Source organism: Fusarium tjaetaba (assembly GCF_013396195.1).
Source record: "Fusarium tjaetaba strain NRRL 66243 chromosome Unknown NRRL66243_c0000259, whole genome shotgun sequence".
Lineage (NCBI taxonomy): Eukaryota > Fungi > Ascomycota > Sordariomycetes > Hypocreales > Nectriaceae > Fusarium > Fusarium tjaetaba.
In genome coordinates this window covers 1-26,783 of record NW_023501455.1, presented here as the reverse complement: position 1 = coordinate 26,783, position 26,783 = coordinate 1, and the positions used below count along the sequence as shown (strand labels likewise).

Sequence of the window (26,783 nt, the reverse complement as noted above, 5' to 3'; positions counted from 1 at the left end):
AGCTCTAATCTTGCAGGGGCTCATCCTGGACTTTCAATTTACTCTGCAGCCGGGGACAGCATCAGCACCTCAATCGTTATCGTGAAGGATTACAAGGGTTCAAGCAAGAGTCCACAATTTTTTTCAAGGACGGGGAATTGGGGATTACGCGTTGTACTGTCTCTTTTCTCCATCGCTGTATCAAGTCCGCAAGCGGCCGAGCAAACTCGTCACAATGGAACCTGAACCCGTTCGCGACACCAAATCACCCCACGATACCTCGTTATCAACCCACGAAAAACTCCCGCCTGTAGCCGTTTCAACTGCTCTACAGCTTTGAGTGAGGGGGAGGGTTGCAGCCCGGGAAACAGGGCATCCATCCACCAACTGAATTGGAATTTGGAGTGCCTTATCACCCCAGCTCAGCGGCACAGTGCAGCACCCAAAGCCCTCCATGTGCAAATCCTCTATCTAGAGTACGTGCGGATATTCCAACACACGCCGCATGTTTCCCATCGTGACCTATTCTTGCATTGCCGGTTTTTGGAACTACTGCAACGTTCTTTTTATCAGGCAATCACTTGTTTTCACCGGCTGCAGAATATTCTGCACGTGGGGTCAGGCGGTGACCCCAGGGAAAGGGATCTCTAAGCTGCAAGCTGCAGAGATTGTAAAAAAGTGAACCTGGAGAAGCAGAATCCACTGTTTTTTCTGGTCAGGAATTAAAGGGCTCAATACCAATCGTCCATGGCACGGGCACCACTTACTATCCCCGGCGCCACAGAGTCCTCGGCACAGGAATTGGACGAGTTATTTTACATAAGAATTGCTGCTTGTAGAATCGCTATCAATCGCATGAGGATGAGTGAGGGGGAATTGACAGCTTCGGTGTTGTACTTTATTGGACGAGATATCACCGCCAAGCAATCAATATTCGTATAGTGTGCAGTAAGCATGCAAACACTGCATCGTGCTTCAATATCAGCTATCTCTCGCTCAAACTCCGGACCGGGTCTGATCCAAGGAGTAAGAACGTCTTTAGGGCTGCAATTAGAGTGCTAAAATAAACCTAGCAAAGAGTCTCTTAAATTTAAGCTAATTTACTTGACTATTTCTATCCCTTAAGCTCTGGGTCCTAAGCTTCTTTGCCAACTCTAGCGGGTTCAGCCGGGGAAGCATACTGGCAGCATCGTGAAATCCATGCCCGGCAGAGACGAACGAGTTTGCGTCTCCATATCAATGGGGAATCAATCCACTTTCCACGTACGCTATGATATATCTACAGTAACGTCAAGCAAGAAAAAGAGCTCTAGATCGAGTCTGAATCGGAAACCCATGAATAAGAAAAACGTCGCTGTCTCATGTCCCGGAACATCGGTTAGTTGCTAGTTGGGTGAGTTTATAAGCAACCAGCCGTTTTGGGGAGTAGCAAGACATCAAATGTCTCGATATCAACCTCTGAAATCATGCTCATTGAGGTGGATGATGGCGCGAGAGAGCCACACGGCGATTAACGTTGTCAACGACAACTCACCAAAGTAACCCAACCCAAGGAACCCGGTGAGAACTTATCAGACCCTTCCATTCTGTCCAAGAGCCTCGGGACAGAAACTGGGAATAGCACTGTGCCAAACCTGAGTACAGTAGGCCAGTCTAAAAAAAGGGCTTCACACCACCCACCGCGCACACATCATAATCGCAGCGCATCCCGTCACATCGCCAGCGGATCCACAACCAAAGCTTGATGCCCAGGATCTTCTGTCAATCCCTGTTCTGCTTCTCGTCTTGATTTCCCAGGTGTCCCAATAGGAGGGGGCCGGCGCCCCCCTCCCCGTGGCTTCGGGCTAGCTTCAGTGAGTGCAAGTTTGTTAACTCATAATGAACAAGCAAGGCGATAGAGAGAGAAGAAAAAACAGAGTGTGAGAGCTAGACTTGCAGTGGACAAGGGCTCTAAATGGTTGGACAGGGGGGATGATGGTTGTATTTTCTACTTCCAGACATGGCGGTTCCTGGTGCTGACTCGTTGGTTCAGACCTGGAGATTCCCCTTCATTTCCCATTCCAAGGCTTGGGGACTGGCGTACCTGGATCTCGTACTTGGTACATTTGAGACTCACCCCTACTCTAACATACCCCTACAAGCTTCAGTCAAATTCAATCAGTTCAGTCCAGTTTCAATCTATTTGCTGACCCCTCCCGTAAGTTACATACCGCATCGACCGTAGCGTAGTTAGCTATTCTAGCGGGAGTGCCAATCCATATCTTTATTAATGAACCACCCTGCTCCCCCCATAACATGAGCATCATACTACTTCTTATCATCCATCGACAAGCTTCAGTATAACTATACCGAGCACCCCCGTCACATCAATTCTTGATCCCTCATACTCATACATCTTACCCTCACATATAGTCAGTTGACTGCTTGTGTATCGTGGACGTTCCAAGATCCTATCATATCACCACCCACACGTTTTCTGTACAACCTTGAGATTGGCCCCCTTCAGCCTGGAGCAACCACAACGTATTATCCGACGATCGACACCTAGTACCTACATCTTACATTGCAGCTTGCATTTACGATACACTGCACCGGCAAAAGGTCACAAGAATATTTATACACTGGACGACTCGACTCTCAGTGTTCGCGACGACACTATAACCGCGACCCCATCTTATACATCCTCCTCCCAGTTACTACATAATCGCTTCGATGGTCTCGTCATTAGACGTGAGACCCCATTTCTTCTCCGGGCACAACCGATCAACATCAGTATCGAGCATCAGTAGCACACCAGCTTCATATTCAACAAGTCCAGCATCAAAGATGGCCTCCACCGGCGCACAATCATATACCCTTGCTCTTCAGAAGTACATGCTTCTGACAGAGCAACACCAAGAACTATGCGATCGCCTCGACCAGATCCGACCCGAGTTCAACATGTCAAGCTGTTCCCACAATTCCTCACCATCTACATCGCCAACCCGATCATCCTCCTCATCCCTCTCGCTCCCGCCCTCACCGAAGCGCCACTCCCGGAGCGGACGACACCACTCGCGCTCCCACGCCCGCTGCAGCGGCTGGGAAGACCGCAATGAACTCACTACGATTCCAGATGAGGAGACCATCTACGAGATTTCAGCAGAAGAGCAGCGTCTCTCGGAGGTCAACGAGAGCATCAAGCGCACTTTGACAGAGCTTCTCAACTGCAGTAGTGTTCGCGCCGATCGGGCGTTTAGAACATGGGTGCAGACGAGACTCATGGAGACTGAGAAGGAGCTTCGTAGCGGACGAAGGCGACGAAGCTCTGGAAACGAGTAAAATTGAATAATTTACTCGTATACTTTTCGCCATCACATCATGCCGACACATACTCACGCAATGTCAATGGTTGACTTAAGCGGTGGCGAACATACAATACGCCTCCTCCAACACAACAAAACTTGGCATTAATTCTAATACCCTCTCTTTTGTCTTTTTATCTGCATTGGCGAAGGCGTTTACGGTCTCAACTCGAGCTGGGAAGAGAAGGGAAAAGCTCATATTCTTACACATTCTGGGCAAACATCGGACTACGGAAATACTACAGCATGCTTTGCGAAAAAAGCGACATTTTTTGGGGGGTTATTTCGTCTTTGACAATATTCGCTTCTTGTCTATTACTTCATTCTTAGGTTCTACAGAACCAACCTGCATATCGAGGGATCCGCTCCCTGTGGCTTTCTTATTTTTAACCTTTCATTTACATTCTTGCGAAAGCCACGCTGGATCTCGGAGGCATGAAAAAACGCCACAAGTTTATTACCATCATGAAGATCTCCCGAGGAGGAGTTGGTCTTTTGTTAGCGATAGCATCAAACAGTGCAAATGAATGCAATCTCGCAAAACAACCTTATCAATTCAAGTTTCCATCTATGCAACGTGAATGCATTCCCGGCTATCATCACCCGGTCTACCACATAAAACTCCAAGAATGTTATGACCCCAACATGCAAAACATCCAATTACACTTGTCTACCCCGAACTTCTCCCTCTCCCCCAAATGCATGCCCGGCCGGCCCCGCTCGCTGTTATTGGAATTGCGAAAAATAGATAGCGAGAAAAACACGCGTCTTACCCACAAAGATCGTCCTTTTGAGACCTCCCCCTCTGCTGCATCAAAAACCCGTTGGGGGAAATGAAGATCATCTCTTGCACACTCGCTAACCCAAGAATTGTTTAACTAATTAAGCGCCCGGGCGCTTCTTTTGCGATAACGAGTTCTGCGCTAAGAATGTCTCTGATATGAGCTACCAGTGCGCTTGGGCTTAATCGATCACGATCGGGGAGTTCAAGTTTTTTCGCCACTGCGTACACCGCTGATGTGGTCTGGGCCTGAGGATCGACGAAGGTTGTGCACAGCGAGGGGTGAATGATGTTGAGTGTAGGTGAGTTGTGTGGTACTGTAGCATGACCGTCAGGGACTGTGACGTTAATGGACAAGCAGGTTTTTCGATATATTACAGCACCGCACAAGCTGAAGGCGAAGCGGATGCTATGATGCTGTAGGGTGGCCTGGGCGGTTTGGTTCTAGTGATTGTTACATCACTGGATAAAGAACAACCTTTGAGCTTTGACAGATGGTTGAGCAGTTGCTCCGGGTGAACAGTCATTGCTGAAGGCGAAGCAGGGTCATCATTATGGGGAAACCATGTCATTCCCGTCTTACATCAAGCAGGATAATCATGATCCCTCACAATCCACTTTGAGCCTCGAAAGACGTATGTACCGGGAAGTCTACCCTAGCGCTCCCGTGGATGACTTTCTATGCGGTTCACCGAGACGTCACCTCAGATCACCGATGGGAATCCGTTGTCGATCATCACAGCGAAACGACAACGCTCCTCCAACGGTGTTTCTTCAAACAGCCAAGACATTTCTTATCACATATCTGATAGGGCACATATGATGCTTCATCCCGGACTGTCAAACGCGGAGCCTTGACATGGTATGACGTAAACAGGTCAATGTGTGCGGGAACATCGAGATCGGGATAGCTTCACCTTCCAGAAACAAAGAGTCTCACCTGGAAACAGGAATCCTTGCTGGTCATGGGGTTTGACAGTCGGCGATCCGGACATTTTGCTCCATCTACAGTATACGCCCCCTTGGCACTTCGTTCTACATATCGTCAGAACGGGACGAAATCATTTTTGTTTAAAGGATAAGGGTTCTTGCTAAAACGTCATTTTTAGCGGTCCTTGTGGGTTGGGTAAAACAAGGATGGGAATTAAAGCTGACAGCCGTTTTCTTGTCGTTTGATCCACATGATAGGTAGAGTATCGGTAGTTGAGCCTGCTAGACTTGAAGATTGTTGACTGTTGGGAGTTCTTTGACCCTGTGAAAGGCGCACGGTATAGTATACTTACTGGTCGAGGGGACTATGTGAGAATCTCACGAAGGAAACGTTCAGCTAAAGAGAGTAGGCCAAAATGCAATTGCCCAGTAAGTTAGGAAGGTCTAAGTGGGATATTCTGATGTAAGACTGAGCATCGTTGAACCGAGATGCGAGACGTTGGAGGCCAGTCCGTGAGCAAAATATGGAAAGATCAGTGATATAAAAATTTGAGAAAACTGGTCTCGTATGCTCGTCACGAATAGACATGGCATGCCGGCAATGAGATGCTGTTCTGGTGAACTTGAAGTCATCGTGTGATTATGTAATTTGATCACCGCCACCTGTGGCGCCTTCCGGAACGCTCCCAAAATGGCTCCTTCTCGAAAGCTTCGCGACAGTGAGTGGCTGGAGCAGCTACCTCATACAACCTTCCATCTATTCTTGGGAGAACGCGACCTTCTCTTCACAACCTCTTTTCGCATTCATTCCATTGATTAGGCATCGCGTAAAAGAGGAGATACCATCAATTATCATGTCAGTTCTTTTGGAGACCAGTGAAGGCGACATTGTCATCGATCTTCTGGTCGACCATGCACCCAAACTTTGCGAAAAGTAAGTCGTCCCAATGCCACCTTACTACTACCACCGAGTCGCTGAACTAACAGATAATATAGCTTTCTAAAGCTCTGCAAGGTCAAATACTATAACTTCTCACCTGTCCATTCTGTCCAGAAGAACTTCTCTTTCCAAACTGGCGATCCTCTCGGCCCTCTTTCCAAAGAATCCGATGGCGGCTCTTCAATATGGGGTCACCTATCCGGCGACCCGGCGAAACGAACATTCCCAGCCTTCTTCCACCCAAAGTTGAAACATTTGGAGCGAGGAACAGTCAGCATGGCTACGGCGCCCCTTCAGTCCGATCCTGATACACGTGTGGCTGGATCTCAGTTCATTGTCACATTAGGCGAAGACACGGACTATTTGGATGGAAGGGCAGCGGTCTTTGGAAAGGTCGTCGAAGGCTTCGAAGTGCTGGACAAGATCAATGAGGCGATTGTGGACGAGAAGGGCTACCCACTTATTGACATTCGAATCAAGCATACGGTTATTCTGGACGATCCCTACCCTGACCCGCCTGGCTTGAGGGAGCCGAGCTCGAGTCCCCCTCCGACCGCCCAGCAGTTGAAGACTGTTCGAATCGAAGATGAGGCAGCATTACACGCAGATGACGGTGTCGATGAGGAAGAGCTGGAAAGGAGGCGTCGCAATCGCGAGGCACAGGCGCAAGCTCTCACTCTGGAAATGATGGGAGATTTGCCATTTGCAGAGGTGAAACCTCCCGAGAACGTTTTATTCGTCTGCAAACTGAACCCCGTGACTGGCGACGAAGATCTGGAGCTCATCTTTGGCCGTTTCGGCAAGATTTTGAGTTGCGAAGTTATTAGAGACCAAAAGACTGGCGACAGTTTACAATATGCATTCATCGAATTCGAAGACAAGGCGTCATGCGAGGCAGCCTATTTTAAGATGCAGGACGTTCTCATCGACGATCGCCGCATTCATGTGGACTTCTCTCAGAGTGTCAGCAAACTAAGCGATGTGTGGCGAAAGGATACCAATACCAAGCGAAGGGCGACTGCTCATCGAGGTGGATGGGGAGGTGTCGATGAGCTCGAAAAGCGCCGACAATACCGGGATGAGGGAGAAAAGATTACGGGTGGTAATTATAGAATGGTTCACGGCGAAGAGGACATGAAAGGTAGATTGGGGCGCAGTGGACAGAACCAGGAGAAGGATGATGTACCTCCTCCAAGACCCCATGATAATGAAGGGCCATCACGTCGACGAAGCCGGAGTCGGAGTCCACGGCCAAGAGATCGAAGCCGGGATCGATATCGCAAACCACGAGATGACCGTCAAGGCGACCGGCGCGATAGAGATCATGATAGAAACCGATATCGGGACCGTGGCCATGACCGTCGAGACCGAGGTAAAGAAAGGGATCGGTATGGACGGGACGATTATGATCGCAGGTCAAGGAGATAAGGAAGGACTGGTGGATTGCGAAACGCATCACAGCAGTGCAACGCTCACAAGCACTGGTATACTGAGGCGCACTACCATTGACGGCAAGCGTTCAGCGTTACTCTGCTATGCAACAGCCTCACCTAATTTTAATACGGAATACATCGCACGGCATTACACGAAAAAGGAATACCCCCATAACACGAGTTTGACAGCTACCTAGACAGAGAACCTCGTTGAATTCAATGCTTTACTTCGTGATATGCAAACACCAACTTCCTCTCATCTCACATACGGTCCTTCACCGGAGCATCCGCCCCAAGCAACGGAAGACAATGTGGACTACTCAGTTGAGCACGCACTGAACACTGTCTACGCATGAGCGACGTTATTCTGACCGAATTGTACCGATGGCCGTGGGTCGGCGGAGAGGATCTGTCTCCCGCTGTTGAGCTACCACGGCGTCGCTCTGGATGAGATCTCCGTGCCTACCCCATCTCTTTTGCCATGGCATCGCTTGCCGGCGATATCCCTACGCTCCTACCAACACTTTTGACGTTGTCATACCTGACAGGTCTCTTGGACGTTCAGCAGATCACAATGCCCAGCAAGGGGAATCCACTCTCGTCAAAGCATCCAGACATTATAGATTATAGACCACCGCCCCACAACATGTTTGGCTTTACATCCAAATACTGTTTTTTGTACGAGCTTGCTGGCTGTCTGTCATTCAGTCGAACACTCCAGAAACTGTCTCTGTTTCTCTACCTATAGATCAAAAACCCGTCATTCTCGGCTATGCTTGCTTCTCCTGTGCCTTCTATAGACACGGGCGGGCACAAACTCCAGCTCATCAATGCAAGGCACGAGTGTGAGACGCCATACTCTCACCACATCGAAGACCATGTAACACCCCAAGTAAGGCTTGTTACGGTAGAGCTTGGGCTTATTCGACAATCGTAAAGCCCTGAGCCCTGTCACCTGAGCTGTCTTAGTCAACGAACATTCCTTGAACAGGCTCTGGGCTGAGAGATGCGGCTGCTTCCCAGGGTACGTAGATGGATCAATACGGCTGTCTCAGATCGCGAATGAGCTCGGTACTGGTAACAATGATTGGGGACGATTGCTGTACTACGCTGAGGTACTCCGATGTCTTTCAACAACACGAGCTACGGGTTTCGAGGACCGATGACCGAAGCAGAAGCAATGTTGCCTGGCAATTGCATCATTGCAGCTTTGGTCATACATAGCTCGGGGACTCATCCGTCGACAAGACGGCAAAAGGTAAGTTCTGATCGGTCACTGTTGTGGATTTGGTCCATGTAGTGACGCCGGCACGCCATGTCCAAGCATGAAATTATTCAGGCAAAACTTGTCGAGATGTGCAACTGCGAGACGCCAAAGCCCCGTCCGCTGGGTTTAGCGGCCATGGGGCGGGCTTGACTGCGATTTCAGTCTCCAACGGGAGCCGACATAGAATCAATATAGGCCCAGCGGCCTTGTGATGTTTCTGCTAAGGAAGGAGTTTCAGATTGTTCTCTGCATGTGATCCAACCTCCGGATCTTCATATCGAGCTTCCCCGCGACTGTTTTGCGGATCGCTACAGATCATGCTACAATCAAGGGTATAAAAACCCAGTTGAACGGAGTTTTGGTCAGCCATCAAACAGTCTATCCTCGTCCTTAAGTGGGCCACGAGAGGTTTCTAGGTGAACCCCTTGACTGAGTGACCAATAGTATGTATTGGTGGAAGCACAGCGCGGGTAGACGCAGCTTCATGCGTCACACCCTTAAATGACAGTTGGGCGACAGCATCTCGTCGGGTTATTGCTGAAAGAAATTTCCGCCCTGGATACTGCGCTGGCTGTATTATCACGGACCGTCTTCTCTTTTGAGAATTGGCGTTGTCTTCTCACAGACTGTGGAGCAACCGTAGAGGAGAGAGGAAAGAAGCGAGCCTGCTTCACCAAGCTGGTTATCTCGCCGTACTGTGTATACAGTCTGAGCATGGTTGAGTCTTGATACGATAGACGAGCGTTTCTTGACTTGAGAAGGCTTACCCCAGAACCAATTGAAACCGTCCTGACTCAAAAGAAAGGCTGTTTGATTCAGCTATGAAATGAAGTGAAGACATCGAACGATGTCTATGTTACTGCGTCTGTTTGAGATTCTTCGTACAAGCCTCGTTCGATCAATGGTCTTGGAGACGAGAGATCTCACAAACGATCTTGTCTTTGCCTCTACTTGAGACAGTTCTATTGTTTGTGGATATTCACTCGAACAGCGCCACTGATGTGGAATCGTGCCTCAGCCCTGGAAGAGCCCCGACGGTGTCAGCTCGAAGCCCTATGCGTCTGATGCAAGCAAGACATCGCATCGCGCCACACGAACGACAAGGACAAGATCTCCGCCACTGGTAGCAAATCCCTGTAGAAGAGCATCTGTCCGTCTCTCGTGGCGTCTTTACCGAAATCTGTTCTCGATGCGCAGGCGCAGACTCAAGCTTGTTCCAAATGCAAGTCATCGGACCTTGAGGTCTATCGGCTTCCATGGTTTCTAGACGTGGTTAGTGGTTGGCTTTACTTCTGCAATGCATCCCCAATACGGGCTCCGGCCTTGACACTATATTTACACTCGCACCGACAGGCACCATCTAGCGGCCTGTCCCCAATGTGGATAAGAGTCCTGGCTGGCACTGCTTGCTTTTTGCATATGGCTGGCTCTTGAGCATATGGGAGATTAACCCTTTGTGTGCTGGCTCTGCAGATCTAACACCGGACAACTCAGCTCAATGTGGAGACGTACTCTTGTGTAACCACCGCCACGGTGGCATACCTTTTTACGTCAAGTTGTGATCATTATCTATGCCGTTTGTGTGCTGCCTTTCATTTTTCTGTTGGGACCAATCTTTAGCATCAGAGTACCTCATACAAGCAAACGAAGGCCACAGGATACTGCACTTTGAGCGGGGCTTGGAGCAGAATCCTGCATCTTACACATGCAAAGCCTCGCCGTGAGGAAAGGAAATTCATGGAGCAACGTCAAAAGCAAGTCGAACAGCGTTTCAATGGCCTAAGATGGCTGTTGTGGTGTGTGAGGTGACTTTGTGCCTCAGTCTCGCCCCTGGACTGACGGGAAGAGTTTCTTTTCATGGGCACCAGCATTAGATGCTTTCTCAACCACGTTTTCAGGTGTTTGTAGTCGAAACATTGGTATCTGCAACAGTATCTTGGCTTCGATATTACCGCACACACCAACAAGGGTTATAGACCCACCACCACCCAGCTACCGGGTTAAGAGGCCTGAGAGGCTGCGATTCTATCGAGATTTGCTGATCGATGGCATGGATTGTAGATGAACCGTGTTTAAGACAAGATCAGACAAGACAATTGCAAGGGACAGGGTCCAGAGCATCATGGTTGAAAGCCTACTGTGCGTGCTTCATATACCGAAGTACCTGTCGATTACTGTGGTGCACGCCCGTTACACAGCTGGATCACAAGCAGCAAGTAATTGCATTCCTTGACGACTAGCGTACGTTGCGCGACAAGCGAAGGATGACTCTGTACTCCAAGTTCTGACGGAGGCTAGATCAGTCAATCGTTTAGATTCACAACTGGGTTTCGTGGTTCCATTGCAGGCCTGACCTTGTCTGTCAAGGTTTTGTGTCTCGGCGGGGTTTGCTCCCTCAGACATAATATCCGTTTGCTGATATGGCCAAGACGATCTCGTCTTGTCTACAGCTTGAGTGCTTCCATTGTCCCAAGACAGGAACAGGAGCTGTTCGACAAACAAAACGGATTAGGATCTTCGACTAGCTCGGTTGTTGCAGTGTCAGATCTGCACGGGCTTGCTTATCGGCCGACGTCTCGCTTCAAGTGTCGTATGGCATGGCAGTACAGTCGCACCCTCAACTGTATACTTGAAGAGCAATTTCTCGGACTTCAACACGACTCAGTCCACTCCAGATAGAGACAGTCCGTGTGGGGATGCTCGTTTCAGGTTCTAGCAGTCCAGGCCATCTGCATCTCATACAGTACGATCTGGGGAAGCCCAAGACCGATCAACTAGATCTGGCTGCTGCCATTTTAGGTTGGAAGCCCGTTTGGATTCGCTCCATCAATGCCATGATAGTGAGGGAATCGCTGCCTCATGGTAATCCTGCCATCATGCAAGCCACCTGCTGGTACCCGTCCAATTCTCGCATAGCTAGTAGTCTCCAGCCAGACAATTTTGCGTAGTGCTGATAGGTGACGAGGACGTTGAGGGAGGGCTCTGGGCAAATGTCATCTGTTGTACGAGGTGTGGCCCATTGCACAGAGCACCGGAGGAGGTGCCTCGATCATTCCAAACTCCCTGATTGATGTGGATCTACTCGGTGCTGCCAAAGATTAGGGCCGTTTATTGGTAGGAAGAGGAAGTCGTCGTTGAGCTTGGGCGAGGCAAACACTATCCAAACGGCCATACCCAGGAGCGGTCTAAGTCAGTGAGTGGTACGGAGTATATCAGGATGCCATGGGCCGCAGATCTTCTGGTCTTTGGATCTCTTGTTTCTTCCGGTCTTGTTGATATCTGCCTCCTCAAAACTCCAATCCCTTTCACGCCAAAGTTGACGGGAACTGGTAATCTTAATCTTTCACTCAACTGTTCAACAAATCGACGGCAACAAACTCATTGTTCACTTTACTTCTTTTGTTACCGAGACTCCCGACGGACGAGTGCTTGCAGTCCGGGAACGACTTCAAGCTTTGGACTTTGTCTTTTCACAGCCGGGGGATCTTTCTTGAGACTACTCCTGTGATAGGACATCACCCAACAAGGAAGATTGTCAATCTCTATGAACCAGTTCGTCAGGCAGCCACTCTGAGTCTTAAATCAGACTCCAGTCCTTCGTTTTCACTACTTGAGTACCCGTGACTGGACCGGCACAATGGTCAGTCAAAACTGTTACTCGACAGATCCGCGGCGATATGGGCCGAGCCGCATGAATATCTTCTCATACCCGGAGCGTCGGGGAACTGCTTACCCCATTCATCCTGACACGAGGACAACTATCATGAGCGAGAGGGATGATGATGTGACTCCCCAGAGGAAGCGTATCGCGGTAGCAGTGAGTGCAAACTTCCCCCATCCCTTCCTTACCTGGTGTGTGGTGTGTGTGCGAGACTTACATAGTTGTGTAGCGGGCTAACAACAGATTCAGTGTGGTCGGTGTCGAAAGAGGAAGATTCGTTGCAGTGGCGATACTGGCAACGGAGGTCCATGCACCAACTGCAAGAATGCAGGCCATGAGCCTTGCCAGTTCCTCAGAGTATGTTTTCACGTAGAACGATTCTGTGCAGGTTTATTACTTACACTATGGACCAGGTTGCATCTCATGAAGCACCCATTGTGAAGAGTGAAAGCTTCAATTACAGCCTTGATGCTTCTCGACAGTACCAAGCGAGAGGAAGCTCTGCCGTATCGTCTCTGCCCTCGACTGCCCCAGCTTATACTGATGGCGTGCCATCCTACACCAGTGACCCCTTTGTCTATCGTACCCCTACTGCCTATGGATATGGTGCGAAGCCGTACTGCCCCCTTGCAACCTGGGGCCATGGATATGCGGATGATCAGAGCTACTACAACAATATGTACCAAGCACCCTACTCCTCAGTTCATGAATCGGACTATGCAATGAGCCATCGAATCGCCCCTGGAACGACAGGCAAGTCAGCCCTCTGCATGGACATGGAGCCAAACTACGCCTACAGTGGTCCAAACAGTGTCACGAGCTTGGTGCATCGACCTGCTCCAGTTACTACGGACTCGGCAAGCCTCGCGTACCAGACCATGATGCCAGACTCCACCAAGAGCCTTGGTTATCAGAACCTCCCTACTGACTCGAAGAGTCTTGGTTTCCAAAACATGGCAGCAAGCGTCAACGTGGGGGACAGGCTACTGCCGGCACCGGTGGGACGGACTGCGCTACCCAATTCGATGGGACCGTCTTATAAGAACGATTCTGGTAGCTCCATCTACAGCAGCAGCAGCAAGTCGTCGCAAGCTTCTCCATCGGATACGTCGCCTGTGAGCAGCACCTCCGAGGCGCCCTCGAGTTACACAAGTTACGAGTCCTCAAGCATGTCCTCCACCTCGGGCTGTCTGCCCTCGTATCCTGCAAACTTCGCTCATCAATACGACCGCCAAAGCAATGACTACTACTCCTGCACTGGTCCTTCGGATGCATCCGTGTTGGGACAGACCGATTCTATGCGTCCGGGCTCTGAGATGACGTACCGCTACATAGACACAACCAGCTCAGTCACTGCGGCACCTCCAACTACTGCTCGTCGCGACATGCCCACCCTTAACAGCGGTGGCATATCATCCTTTCCGCTGGGCCACAGCAACACGCATTACATGACGCACCAATCTGCAGCTTACATGATGCCTCCTGGCGATCTTGGAAGCGTTGGGGCAGATACCGCTGCAGACAGCTATCGCAAGGCGACGGGGACGCTGCGAGCTTGATATCTATCTGAAACGAAGCGGGAAAACTCGAATTAGCTGCGGCTAATATCACTGTACATTGTTTGCTTGCATCGATACACGGTTTTGAGGCTTTACAGTGCGCTATGTTTCTGGGCAGGCATTTCGGCCATTGCCATTGGCATTTCACTGTCTGTTGTTGCAATGATTTGGGTCTTTACGGGGTCAACGGAGTTGAGGTCGTTGACGAGGCACGAAAACGCACATATATGCTGTGATGGGACGAATGTCCTACCAATGTCAGCTCGCTTGTCATGGACGAATTACTCATCGATCGTCCCGCCGTCGGAACAACCTCGACTTGGGAGGCTATTAGTCCTCCAGAGAAATCGCAAGACGATGAGCACAGCGTTCACCGGGGAAGCACGTCAAGCGTTGGTTTGTGCCACTGTGGCGCCTCGGTCGAGTCTTAACTCCCACCCCGATACATGAGTTACGTGTTTTCTTTTCTTTCTTTCTGTTTTTCCGTTTTTATTTGCATGATTGGTCGTCAAAGTGTGCAGCATATCGCTCTTTTCTTACCTTTGACCTCCTCTGGCGTTTTATCCCCAGGGCCTTGCATTGCCTTGCAGCCCGTGATTTTAGAGTCTTTTGGTACAAGAGAGGAGAAAACAGGTTGCTGCGTCGAACACAGTCATACCATTGGGCCCGGACTGCATGAGTTATCAGACCTTGAAGTTCCGGGAGAAGGAAAACGAGGTGTTTTGGTCTGTTCTGTTCTGTTGGGTGCATAAGTCTGTACATTGCTTTATTTTGGGACAACAAAAAATGGTGAAAGTCAAGATTGAGAGGAGGAACTGGGCGGATAATGGATGGATGGGATAATGAATGACTGGACTTTGTCTAAGCTAAGTCAGATGAAAGAGCTGACGTCGTTTGACGAAGCACCTGTGCACATGTATGCAGCACCTTGAGCATTGAGTACTCATTAGTGAGTCTGCTCTTCAATAACATGTATCTTTACGATGTGTACCCGTGGTCTACCGATCTGGCCGTGAATTGTCTTTCTAAGGACAGTTGGCAAATTTGAAAGCCGAGGGATAGACAACTAATTAAATAAAAGACTATCGAATAGCCCTCACATCAAACTAGAGCCCTTGAGTTGTAATATAAAACCCCTGATATCGTGTAATGAGGCTCATCATCACATGGATGAGATCAACCCAGAATAGGAAAAAGACGAGTCGATAGTTTCAGGCCCACAGCGGGGTTCTTGGAACGTTCTAAAAACGGAGCTACTCCGGTACTTTTCCCTACAAGAGCCCGGAATCACCACGTTCGTGTGCCGTTGTTATAGTGGTTAGAGTGGTTGGTTCACTGGAGGGGAAGGGGGAGCTAAATTTGGGTGATGGGGGGTTAACGTAACTGAAGGGTAATGTAATGCTGTGACTTCCCCTCCAAGGGCTCCGTCATAACTGCTGTCATCATCTGTTTTCTGTTTGGCCAACTTTGCAACTCCTGATCTTTTCTTTTTTTCTTTGCGATTGCTAGCTTAGAAGATTTATATCCAAAGCAAAGACTTGCGTTTCGCTTTCAAGCATTTGACCCCTCCAAGCTAAGCTATAGCTTCATCGTCGCAGTCACCGCCAACAACGAACATCGCAAATATGCAGGTTCCTCTACTTCGTCTACAATGCGGTGTCAACTCGTACGCCTGGGGAAAAAAGGGCAATGATTCTGCCGCTGCGCGATTTGCGGCTGCTACGCCCTCTGATGACCTGAAGATCGAGTCTGATACTCCATACGCAGAGGTGAGGTTCTACATGATGGATCTGTAGCTCATACTAACAATTGTCTGCGCAGTTGTGGATGGGAACTCATCCCTCGAACCCCTCTCGAGACCTCAACACCGGCCGAACCCTCCTCGATCTCTGCGAGGATAACCAGTCCCTCCTCTCGCAAACCATCTCCTCCCACTACGGCCACAAGCTCCCCTTCCTCTTCAAGGTGCTCTCCATCGCAAAGGCGCTCTCGATCCAAGCCCACCCCAACAAGAAGCTCGCCGAGCAACTCCACGCTCGCGACGCAAAGAACTATCCTGATGACAACCACAAGCCCGAAATGGCCATTGCCATTACACCCTTCGAGGGTCTCTGCGGTTTCCGACCCCTCACTGAGATTGCTCACTTCCTCGAGACAGTGCCTGCGCTGAGAGCGCTCGTGGGCGAGGAAGCTGCGAAGGAGTTTGCGCAGGTTGCTAAGGATGGTGATGAGGGTGTTACGGATGAGAAGAAGAAGTTCTTAAAGAAGGCTTTTAGTGCGCTCATGGCGTCGTCTGCTGAGGATATTGCTGAGCAGATGCCCAAACTTGTTGAGCAGGCGGAGAAGGAGGGCGCTGACTTCGCTGGCGGTGGTGTCCCTGCTACTTCTGGCGAGAAGCTCGCTGAGCTTGTGAAGCGAACACACGGCGAGTTTGGCGACGACATTGGATGCTTCGTGCTCTTCTTCCTCAACTTCGTCACACTGGAGCCCGGTGAGGCTTTGTTCCTTGTCGCCGATGACATTCACGCCTACATTTCCGGCGACATCATGGAGTGCATGGCAGCCTCCGATAACGTTGTCCGCGCCGGTTTCACACCCAAGTTCAAAGACGTCTCAACCCTCGTCGACATGCTAACCTACAACTTTGCGCCCATCGAGCAACAAAAGATGACACCCACCGAATACCCCTACGCAACACTCAACCGCAACGCCTACAGCTCCGGCTCAGCGGTGGTGCTGTACGACCCGCCCATCGAGGAGTTCAGCGTCGTGCGCACCCTGCTCCGCGGGGACGGCGCAAAGGCTACGTTTGAGCCTATCGAGGGACCTAGCATTGTCATCTGCACGGGTGGGAAGGGGAGAATCGCTGTTGGGCCTACGAGCTATGAGATGAAGGAGGGGTATGTGTACTTTGTGGGTGCGACGGCGGAGCTTGTGCTTGAGAGTGAGGGGGGTGAGGATGATGAGTTTACGACGTTTAAGGCGTTTTGTGAGATTGATGATTCTGGGAAGGAGAAGCTATAGATGACGGGAATGGTATGAGTGTGGAAAATGGCGTGGTAGATATACTTTTAATGAGGAATAAAGATTCATGATGGACAGCATTGATCGGGATGAGAAGTAACTTTAAGTTTAAACGCACACGTAATGTTCCCTGGTCTTTAAGAATAAGCTTCGAATGCAGCTTGCACCCTTGTTAAAATCAATATCAGGTCACAGAGTGCCATTTACATCTCAACACCATGTTTTACAGTCCATGAGGTATCATGATACAGTGCCAATAATTATCGGATATCAAATTCACACCCTTATCGGTGTCATGATAAGGGAGCTTCCCCTCAAGCCCCTCCAAATGCGGCACGTCTATTCCTCACCGCCTTTTGTTCTGCCGCGGAAGATGCTCCCCTGGCATTGAATCACCAGCCTCAGCTGTTAGAGAAAGACTAAGCACCATCACGATTGACACAACATCCATGATACCCGACGATTACACTATTGAACAATAATAAGCTTTCAATTATACCTCAACTCTATTCTCACAAACTTACTTCATGACATGATATAATGACTCAACTCTATTCACTTATATAATCCGTCACAGCCTCTCTCCTCTTTTGCTCATTTTGCCGATCCCTTCTCATCTGCGACGCGCCTTCTGTCTTAGTCGCCTTTCCTTCCCCATACCATCCCGCCTCGGCCTGTGAGCACTCGGGCCTCTCTTAACTCAGGTTAGTCCAATTTTTTCTCATAGAATTCATGAATCTTATGCGCTTCAATTCCCATTTTTGATTAATTGCGCTTGCTTTCGTCTATTCATTGTCGTTCTCGTCGTCATAATGTTTCCTTCCTCGGGTTGATTCTCATCGCAACATTCTGTTTAGGCGGTGGTATCGGGGCAGGATGGCTAACGGGCAGAAGCCTGCGCGGGACGAACTCAAGAACCTCCAAGAAGATCTCGGCCCCTACTACCAGATTCCCCTGAAGCCTAGGCGAAGCGGTACTCACTCAAGGGAGAATAGCTTTCAGGAGTCTCTGCGCCAGTCCTCCAACACGCCGGAGCCGAAACGATCAGGCTCGAAGCGACAGGATCCTTCGAGCAGAGATTCGACCCCAAACCGTCCGACAAAGTCGAGGACCAAGAACCATAGTCGGGATATCACTTCAGACGTGGGCACGCCGAAGAGGTCGCCGAGAAGTGAACATAATACCCCGCGGCCGGAGTCGGTGAAGCCGGAGCGCCACAACCGCGAGATGTCGCAACGAAATAGAAGCGGACGGGCGTCTAACCGCAACAACGGTAATTCACATGGAGAGGAGGTACAGATATGGGAGCTGTGCAAGAGTCAAGTGGGGGAGATTGTCTCCGGAATCAATGCCGAGAATGACAGTCTTACGGAGCTTGTCACGATGGATAAACAAGTCGGTACGATGGACTTGGAGAAGATCCCGAGTGACTCGTTGAAAGAGATGGAACAGCTATGCCGGACAGGGGTTAAGCACTCGGAGGCTAACATGTCAGCACTCAAAAATACTATCGAGCAGCTTAAAGTGTTGCGCGCCGTGGTGCACGCTAAGGAACAGCAGGATGCTCAAGCAGCGGGGCCTGGTAAGAGGAATGCCCGAGACAGCGCGGCGGCAGCATCTTCGCTCTACGACTTTGACGGGGCTGGTGATTCACCCGTGCCGAGTCCAATTGGAGGATCAGCAAGAAAATATGGTGACCGAACGAGAGAACGGGAACGAGAACGCGAGAGGGAAAGAGAACGAGACCGTGACCGTGACAGCATGCCCCCAAAGGCCGATAGTGTCGAGCCTCAGGGGTCAGTTGGGAGCGGTGTCGGATCAGGGAACAACAAGTCCAAAGTTGTTTTCTCAAAAGGCGATGCAGTTGCATTCAAGCCCAAAGCGCTGAATGGGGATACAATATCAGACTGGATACTTGGTGAGGTCGCGCAGGTGATGGGTGAGGGCAAAAGCCGACGATACAAGGTCCTCGATATAGAGCCCGAGGACCAGAGCAAACAGAAGGAGTACCGATCAAGTGCCAGCAGTATGATTCCCATTACACCTGAGAGCCAAGCTTCGACGTTGAAGGATTGGGAATCAGGCAAGGTGGTGCTGGCGCTGTATCCTAACACAACCACGTTCTACAAGGCGGAGGTTCATAGCATGGACAGCGACGGCAAGGTCAATCTGAAGTTTGAGGGGGAGAATGACTCTTCAACACTGCAGCAGGTGGAGAGGAGATTCGTGATTGAATACAGAGCATAGCCCGACTAAACCGAGATATGTGCTAGGAGTTGTTATATGCTCCGGTGCGTTTAATGATAACGTTGCAGTGGATATGATGGGCTTCCAGGAAAACAGTCCATAGAGCTGTTGCTTACGACGCAATAGCAAGCATCAATTGAGTATTATTACCGTTGATATTGGGCACGATATGAAGTTGACCGAAGTGAAGTGAGTTGAGGCCTACGCTAATGACGAGAGCCTCGGAGGTTATTAGTGTTGACCCTGGACAAACGGATACAATTGATTGATGGTTGTCGGTAAGGTTATGTTGTTTATGATTATGGCTGGCCTGGAATTTGAGCCAGGTCAGGTCGGGTACCTTACAGTGACCGTATCTCATTTCAGGGACTGGACAGGGGACCCAAGTGGCCTATCGTCATAAGGGCTAGGTCCCCGCCCGCGTGGTTGCCCCGTGCTGGGCGCTAGGCCGAGAGGAGCTCAGGGCCAGGGGAAGGGAAGCAGCAAACAAGAGGGATTGACCCGTCTGTCCCTTTTTTTTTCCCCTGACGGGGGGAAAAAGAGAAGAGTCCAGATTTGATTTGATTGATGCTTGCTTGATACTAGATCCATTTCTCTCTGATACTGTACTGTAGTATTCCAACGTTTACGTCTACGTCTACGTCTTCATTCGACAAACCGACACCGCCAAGTTACGGAGTCCTTCCTGTTGAAACGACCTTGCGATACGGATAAACAAAACAAAACAAACAAACGTTGCGATACGCGCCAACGAAGCAGCACAAGGTGTATTGTACGTATTGGGTCCTTTTTCTATCTGCGACAATCAACAAACGACTCGAGAGACAATCCTGGGAATCAACAGCGGGGAGATACGATAAATCTGGAGCCTTGATTGCTTTTATCAAGATCTTCTCGCCTTTTCTTTGGCGAACAAAACGTCAGAGAGCAACAAACACCTCAATCAACACCTGTTGTAATCTGAAACGCCATTCTCTGGTCCTCCCGTTGCATCGGAGAGCGTTGTTGTCTTATTGGTATCACACGAGAAGCGAGGCTGACACATTGCGCTTCGAGCAGGTTTCGAAACGAAACACGACTACTCAACCCAACTCGACTCCCTTTGTATTCCTACCATACCACATCACATCACACCACCACCCACGAGCGCATACCGCATAAAACATAACCGGACACCCTCTACACAAGCCGCAATCATGGGCGGCCAATTCTCAAAGATGATGGGCAAGATCTTCGGATCAAAGGAGATGCGCCTCCTCATGCTCGGTCTCGACGCTGCCGGAAAGACAACTATCCTCTACAAGCTCAAGCTCGGCCAGGACGTCACCACGATTCCGACGGTCGGCTTCAACGTCGAGACGGTTACGTACAAGAATGTCAAGTTTAACGTTTGGGACGTTGGCGGTCAGGACAAGATTCGTCCTCTGTGGAGGCATTACTTCAGCGGTGAGTAACGGTCCAAAGGATACTTAGTGGTGAACTCAATACTGATGCTTTTTGGGGTACAGGTACTCAGGGTCTTATCTTCGTTATCGACTCTTCTGATAGGAACCGAATGGAGGAGGCCAGACAAGAACTTCACCGAATCATCAACGATCGTGAGATGAAGGACAGTCTACTACTCGTGTTTGCCAACAAGCAAGATTTGGCAGAGGGTATGTATCTCCCTTCAACACCCGATATACGATGTCGCTAACGAGGTACAGCTATGAAACCCCAAGAAGTCACCGAGGCTCTTCAGCTCTCCAAGCTCAAGGACAAGGTTTGGTACGTGGTGCCCAGCTGCGCCACCACGGGCGAGGGTCTCCTCGAGGGTCTGGCGTGGCTGTCGAACAATGTCAAGGCCCCTCCGACTCCGGCTAAGAAGTAGACGAGGAGCGAGTCATGCGACGTTTCTTCGTCTTCACCCTGAGGGCTTTTCACTACCACGCTATCTCGAAACGATCCCGAATTCTTTTCTACCTCCCGAGCCTGCATCTCGATATTAAGAGGTTACAGGCTATACCACGCTTGGGGTAACGGAGGATAATCTCGCTCACACCACATCTCGGGATCATCACAGCCCTCCCTCTCCATACGGAGAAATCACCCCTCAAACCCTCACTACGCCCTTTCCAAACTCCTCACACCAAAACAACTCGCCGAATTTGCTGAAATACCCGGACTGTTTATCATATCTTTGCGTCTTCTTTTTTTCTTAATTCTTCTATTTTACCTGACTTCCTGCGTTGGAAGTCAAAACCTTGAAACTCTTGTTGATGAAGGGGGGATGTGGGGAGGAACTTTTACACACACACAACCAAAATGATAGATAATTCACACGGGATGGAGCAGGCAGTTTGTGGAAAAAGAGAGAGAGAGAGAAGAGATAGGCAGACGTATCTGAGGCATGTCGACCTCGAAAGTCTTTTTTGTATTGTTGAAATCTTTGTTGTTTTGCTGTTTTTTATGCGTTTTCCGTATCGTTGGTGAAAGAGAAGAGAATCTGTGTTTAAAAATAATGTCACTGGGCCCCTCCTTTTTTATGGTATTTGTTCTAATGATATGGCACCCTTTTTATTTCTTCTGGGGTGATGTGAGATGGTTGGTTGAAGGGTGAATCGGTGATGTGGATTTAGTGGCAGATGGAGAGATAAATACGACGATATTAAACTTTCCATGGATCCCTGTGCTTAGCAGCCCATCGCAGACTGCACGGGACTGCTGCTTTCTCGGTGACAGCAGTGCAACTCGAATTCTTGCATAGTTGTCCCTCAGCTCTGGCATTTAGCAGATAGGCTGAGGCTTTGTTGCATGCCATTCCAGAACGTGGGCGTGAGGACTACTGCCCGCCGTCCTTCCCAGGATGGACATACAGCTTTCACCTGTATCACGAACACGCTCTAGTGAACCAATCTCCATCGTATTGAACGCCGGGTATATGCTATAACAACCGCTCTATCTATCCGCTCAGCCCAAAAGTGACAACCGTAATCCGTGTATACATAAACGCCATACTACTCCGAACAATAATCATTGATACAATCTTCTCCCCCCCTGACGATGTGGAAAATGCGTTGCACACCATCTACAGAAATACGAAGATGAATGAGCAATCTGGCAGTAAACCATCGAAGGGCGAATAAATGGTTCTGGCCGAATGATCGATGGGTAAATGACCCAAGGACGAGCAATTCGTCTGGCCCACCCTTTGGATTCCTACTCCTTCTGCCTCTTGGCAGGCCTTATTAACGAGTCATCCGGTAATCCACTCCGCTTCGTACCCGGAAGGCTACTCGTCCGTATATCGTTATCGTCTTGACTCACACGTCGACAAGGATACTCGTTCTTGCAGCCCTCGAAACAATTCGCACTGACACGGTCACCGGTTGAGAAGAAGGGAGATTGAAGGGCTTGAGCGGCTGTGAGACGCTTTGAGGGGTCGTATTCTAGAAGGCCGGCGAGGAGCTTGTAGCCTTCTGAGCCGAGAGAGGCAAGTGGTGGTGTGCCGCCGGGGGCGCTGGTGTGGTTGATGGTGCTGTAGTACCACTTCTCGAGATTTGAGCCGCCAGGGGGAGGGGGCGGTGGGTTGCGGGAGCCGTAGTGGCCGTGGTGGTGATGAGGATGATGATGGTTGTGGTGATTGTGGTGAGATGAAGCCATGGAGTTGGCGAGAGTGTTGAGTTGGTTGTATTCGGGCATGGTCGATAGTAGAGGCCATTTGTCCTTGGTTGGGACACCCATGATCTCGATAATCTTTTGCATCTGGTTGCGTTGAAAAGGAACCGTCTTCTTGCTATCCATTTTGGCTTCCTCTCCTTTAAATATGGGCCTCAAGGAAAGAAGTTCGGCGAAGATACACCCAACAGCCCACATATCGATGGCAGGCGTGTAATGGTATGAACCGAGAATGAGTTCGGGAGCACGGTACCAGATAGTAACGACCACTTTATCGCCGCTGAAGAGAGAGTGTAGTGGTTTATCGAATCGACGTGCTAGACCCAAATCTCCAATCTTGACTTCGCCTGATGAAGTGACCATGATGTTGGCGGGTTTGAGATCACGGTGGAGAACCCAGTTGATGTGTAGATACTGACATCCGTTGAGGAGTTGGAACATGATACTTTTGATGGTTGCCGGGGGAATCGGATGTCGTGGCTGTTGTGTGTGATGATGGATGATTTGTAATAGATCGTGCTCGGCATACTCAAACACCATAAAGATACACTTGTCCTCGAGCATAATTTCGCAGAGACGAATAACGTTGATGTGGTGAAGTTCGCTGCAGAGACTCATCTCACGGATCGCACTCTGAGAGATGCCCGTGTAGCTGATCTGTTCACCTTCCTTGTCGGGCTTAAACTTCTTGATAGCGAATTCACCCACAGGCTTGCCATTGCGGCCAACAGCCTTGTAGACCCGTCCATAGGTACCCGAGCTGATGAAGCCAATGATGCGGTAGCGATCTGTGATTCGGACTTTGGGTTGATACCCAGTTGAGCGATCGTGAGGTTCTACATGACGTTTTTGGTAAGCGTGAGCAGGAAACCCGAGGCCGATGTGAGGACGGAGAGGCATCGCCGAGGATCAAGGCTTGTGATGAAGTTGTGCGTTTAACCACTCGGCATTGGCACAAAAAGATAGAGCGAGTGAGTGAGTGAGATGACGATGGTGAGTGATTGAGGCGAAATGTGAAAGGCTGGTCGAGGTCCACAGCTGCAATGACAAAAAAGCAACGGAGGCTTATCAGACGCCGAAGACGGAAAAAAGAGAACGAGATACCGAAAGATTAAAATAAAGTGCTGACGATGACAAGACAAGAAAAGACGCTGCAGCTGATGAGACTTTTAAAAGAGACTCTGAGTTTGTTGATAGCTCGGCAGAACCGAGACTGAGCTGAGACTGGGCTGAGCTGAGTTCGAGTCAGGCAAGTCGTTGTTCAATGTCGACACCTCAGGATAATCTTTTCCCTCTTTGGACAAGCATGCGGCGCAAACCCCGAGTGAGGCAAAAACAAGGGAGATTTTAAAAGAAGAGGAGAAAGACGATAAAAAGGAAAAGGAAATCAGAGCAGCTGACGAACAAGATTATGTACGTGGAAATTGAGAATGAATATTGAATGGACACGGAAGAGATACAAAATGCATGCAACGGCTGAGCTAGACTAGTGCAGTGTGACCGATATAGGAGACAAGGAACTTTTAGATAGGCGATGTATATGCTCGTGAGATGTGACAAACCCAAAGAGATGAGAGGATTGGATTGGATTATTAGAGGTAGAGAGAGAGGAAAATAGAGCAGACTCACCCTCAAAAGACGCCTGAACACTCCTCTTCAAACTCCCCCTGACGGCACCCAAGCCAACGGATCCCGGGCCCGAAGCCCCCGTCGGCGGATTCGTTACACTCATTTACTTGCGCCGGGAACCCTCACAAAAAAAAAACGGAACGGTCCTTCCGAGCACTATCCCTCCCCTCTCTCTTCTCTGTCCCCGTAAGCGGGATTCAATGCTTTGCGAGTGGAGTATCACCCACAGGAGAAGGAGATTGGATGTGCCCGTCCGTATCCGTAATGTATCGTATCAAATTCAAAGAGAAAAAGGTTTCCCCGCGCGGGGAAACAAAGGGAACAGGTACCGGAGGCGTAATAGAGCGTAGGTAATAGATTCTCGCCTCCTCGTCCTAATGCACGACGCGTGAGAGTTGATAGGATGCGCATACGAGATTTGTGTAATCCCGAACCTGCACCCTTTTTTTGACTTTGGCGCTGCAGACTCTAATACAATAAAACGGCACTGCACTGTAAGGTTTCTCGGGAACTGCAGCCGTTGTACTTCAGTTTCCCAGTCTCTTTGCGGCGCGGATCGCTATTCCTTTGGGGGCAGAGAGAGAGACGCGATATGGGGTAATCGCTGCGGAGCCACCCTGTGGAGATTGGGAATAAGATGGTTATGAGGCTGTGAAAGGCGATCGGTTGCGCTGGCGATGGGAGGGTTCGCGACACGGGATAAAGGTGAGAATGGTGTTTGGTATGATTGAGATTCATGCCTCGTGTTCTGGAACTTTGCGACTCTGTTTGTCACATTTCAGTGATGACTAAGCTGACTTTATGGTGTCAAGCTTGTTGGTGATGGTTACATTGGACACTCTTCTGGAATCATCATGAACTATACTTCTCATGCTATCGCTTTCAATGGTCTCATCATTGAAAGTTGTCTGAATTGGTCAATTAGCTCAATTGACATCAGTCAAGACACCCCAGTCAAGACAACATGATCTTCATAACGTCTTTTCTTGCTGTCTACCACAAACTAACTTGAACGCAAAATACCTCTCCCTCTAACAATCGCTCAGAGATTTTCTCTTATCGCGGTCCCAATTTCTCAAGCACTCTAGTACCCTCCTCCTCCCACTCCGCCTTGGTAACCCACATACTCTCCTTGTCCGCCATAATGTTGGCCAACACCGCTCCACCAAGGAACACCATGTGTCGACGTCGCGGAGGATCTTCTATCCGCACCTTGAACTTGCTCAAGCGCTCAGGGTTGCCCTGCAGCGCCCGTGTGAGCCACAGCTGCTTGAGCTCCTTCTCCAATCGCGACGGAAGACCGGGATACATGCTGCTTCCACCAGACAGAACGATAGCCTTGAACAGCGACGAGCGAATGTCCACGTCGGCGGACTGGATGGTGTTGAAGAGGAATTCGCCCAGGCCGGGGGATTCGCTGTCGACGAGGTGAGGCTGGAAGAGACACTCGGGCGCCTCGAAGCGCTCGCTGCCGACGCGGATCACACGTCCGTCCGGCAGGGTGTAATCCTCGACGAGCACGGTGGTGTCCTCGCTCAGGCGCTTGTCGAGCTCGAGGTCGTACGACACGTAGCATAGCTTCTCCTTGATCTGGCGGACGGTCTCGAAATCGGCGGTTCGGTTGAGGGCGTAGCCGCGGCGCAGCAGCAGCTTGATGAGGTTGCGCGTGACGTCTCGGCCGGCTACGTCTAATCGCTTCGTGAGGTGGTTGAGGACCACGGATTCGTAGACGGGAACAATGTGAGTGACACCATCGCCGGAGTCGACTACGACACCGGAGCTAAGACCTACACCGCATTGGTCAGTTCAACTCTTGCGCAAGAAGCATTGGAGCTTCGGGGGAGACTCACCTTGAGCGTATAGAGCCAGAACGGCCTGGATGGCGACGTAGACACCGCCAAAATTATATCTATCAAACATAACCTCGCACATCTTCTCTCTGTTCTTAAGAGGGTTCATAGGAGGCTCCGTCAAGAGAATCTTCTGGCCCGTAGGATCGACCTTGAGCTTCTCGTAGAAGGTATAATCCCAAAGATGTTCCATATCATCCCACTTCTTAACGATGCCGTTCTCCATGGGGTAGCTGATCTGGAGCATTGTCCTCGCGGCGGCAGCTTCGTCACCGCACATGATATCCTTGATGACAACATCGCTATCGGTCTGCTCCTCGGAACGCAGGATCGGTCGGCCTACGATGGAGGGGTATTGATGCTCGGGGAAGTTCTGCGCGGCATATCCGACCTTGAGGAAACCGGTACCTCCGTCGAGGACTGAAGCGGTAGAGAGTTCGAGGTCAGCTTGCGTCGGGGGAGAGATGGGGGAGCTTCTGGAT

General features: G+C 50.0%; 7 protein-coding genes across 7 annotated transcripts; 6 read left to right on the top strand and 1 right to left on the bottom strand.

Annotated features, from left to right (window-relative positions):
• Positions 1-2,805: 2,805 nt before the first annotated feature.
• FTJAE_10875 (uncharacterized protein) lies at positions 2,806-3,300 on the top strand (the record flags this gene model as incomplete). Its single annotated transcript, XM_037343758.1, has 1 exon — positions 2,806-3,300. The coding sequence occupies one exon, from the start codon at positions 2,806-2,808 to the stop codon at positions 3,298-3,300; it is 495 nt and encodes a 164-aa protein (XP_037202060.1).
• Positions 3,301-5,725: 2,425 nt separating this feature from the next.
• Positions 5,726-7,763, top strand: FTJAE_10874 (peptidyl-prolyl cis-trans isomerase-like 4; the record flags this gene model as incomplete). Its single annotated transcript, XM_037343757.1, has 5 exons — positions 5,726-5,753; positions 5,869-5,968; positions 6,031-7,115; positions 7,171-7,346; positions 7,605-7,763. The coding sequence occupies 5 exons, from the start codon at positions 5,726-5,728 to the stop codon at positions 7,761-7,763; spliced, it is 1,548 nt and encodes a 515-aa protein (XP_037202059.1).
• A 4,548-nt stretch (positions 7,764-12,311) lies between these two features.
• FTJAE_10873 (transcriptional regulatory) lies at positions 12,312-13,894 on the top strand (the record flags this gene model as incomplete). The annotated part of the gene is made up of 3 exons (XM_037343756.1): positions 12,312-12,533; positions 12,585-12,692; positions 12,749-13,894. 3 exons carry the CDS (start codon positions 12,312-12,314, stop codon positions 13,892-13,894), a joined length of 1,476 nt encoding a protein of 491 aa, XP_037202058.1.
• Positions 13,895-15,519: 1,625 nt separating this feature from the next.
• FTJAE_10872 (mannose-6-phosphate isomerase) lies at positions 15,520-16,918 on the top strand (the record flags this gene model as incomplete). The annotated part of the gene is made up of 2 exons (XM_037343755.1): positions 15,520-15,663; positions 15,716-16,918. The coding sequence occupies 2 exons, from the start codon at positions 15,520-15,522 to the stop codon at positions 16,916-16,918; spliced, it is 1,347 nt and encodes a 448-aa protein (XP_037202057.1).
• An 876-nt stretch (positions 16,919-17,794) lies between these two features.
• On the top strand, positions 17,795-19,165 carry FTJAE_10871 (SAGA-associated factor 29; the record flags this gene model as incomplete). The annotated part of the gene is made up of 1 exon (XM_037343754.1): positions 17,795-19,165. The coding sequence occupies one exon, from the start codon at positions 17,795-17,797 to the stop codon at positions 19,163-19,165; it is 1,371 nt and encodes a 456-aa protein (XP_037202056.1).
• Positions 19,166-20,361: 1,196 nt separating this feature from the next.
• Positions 20,362-21,035, top strand: FTJAE_10870 (ADP-ribosylation factor 6; the record flags this gene model as incomplete). The annotated part of the gene is made up of 3 exons (XM_037343753.1): positions 20,362-20,611; positions 20,674-20,820; positions 20,872-21,035. The coding sequence occupies 3 exons, from the start codon at positions 20,362-20,364 to the stop codon at positions 21,033-21,035; spliced, it is 561 nt and encodes a 186-aa protein (XP_037202055.1).
• A 1,328-nt stretch (positions 21,036-22,363) lies between these two features.
• FTJAE_10869 (CMGC CDK CDK8 kinase) lies at positions 22,364-23,722 on the bottom strand (the record flags this gene model as incomplete). The annotated part of the gene is made up of 1 exon (XM_037343751.1): positions 22,364-23,722. One exon carries the CDS (start codon positions 23,720-23,722, stop codon positions 22,364-22,366), a length of 1,359 nt encoding a protein of 452 aa, XP_037202054.1.
• Positions 23,723-26,783: the final 3,061 nt, after the last annotated feature.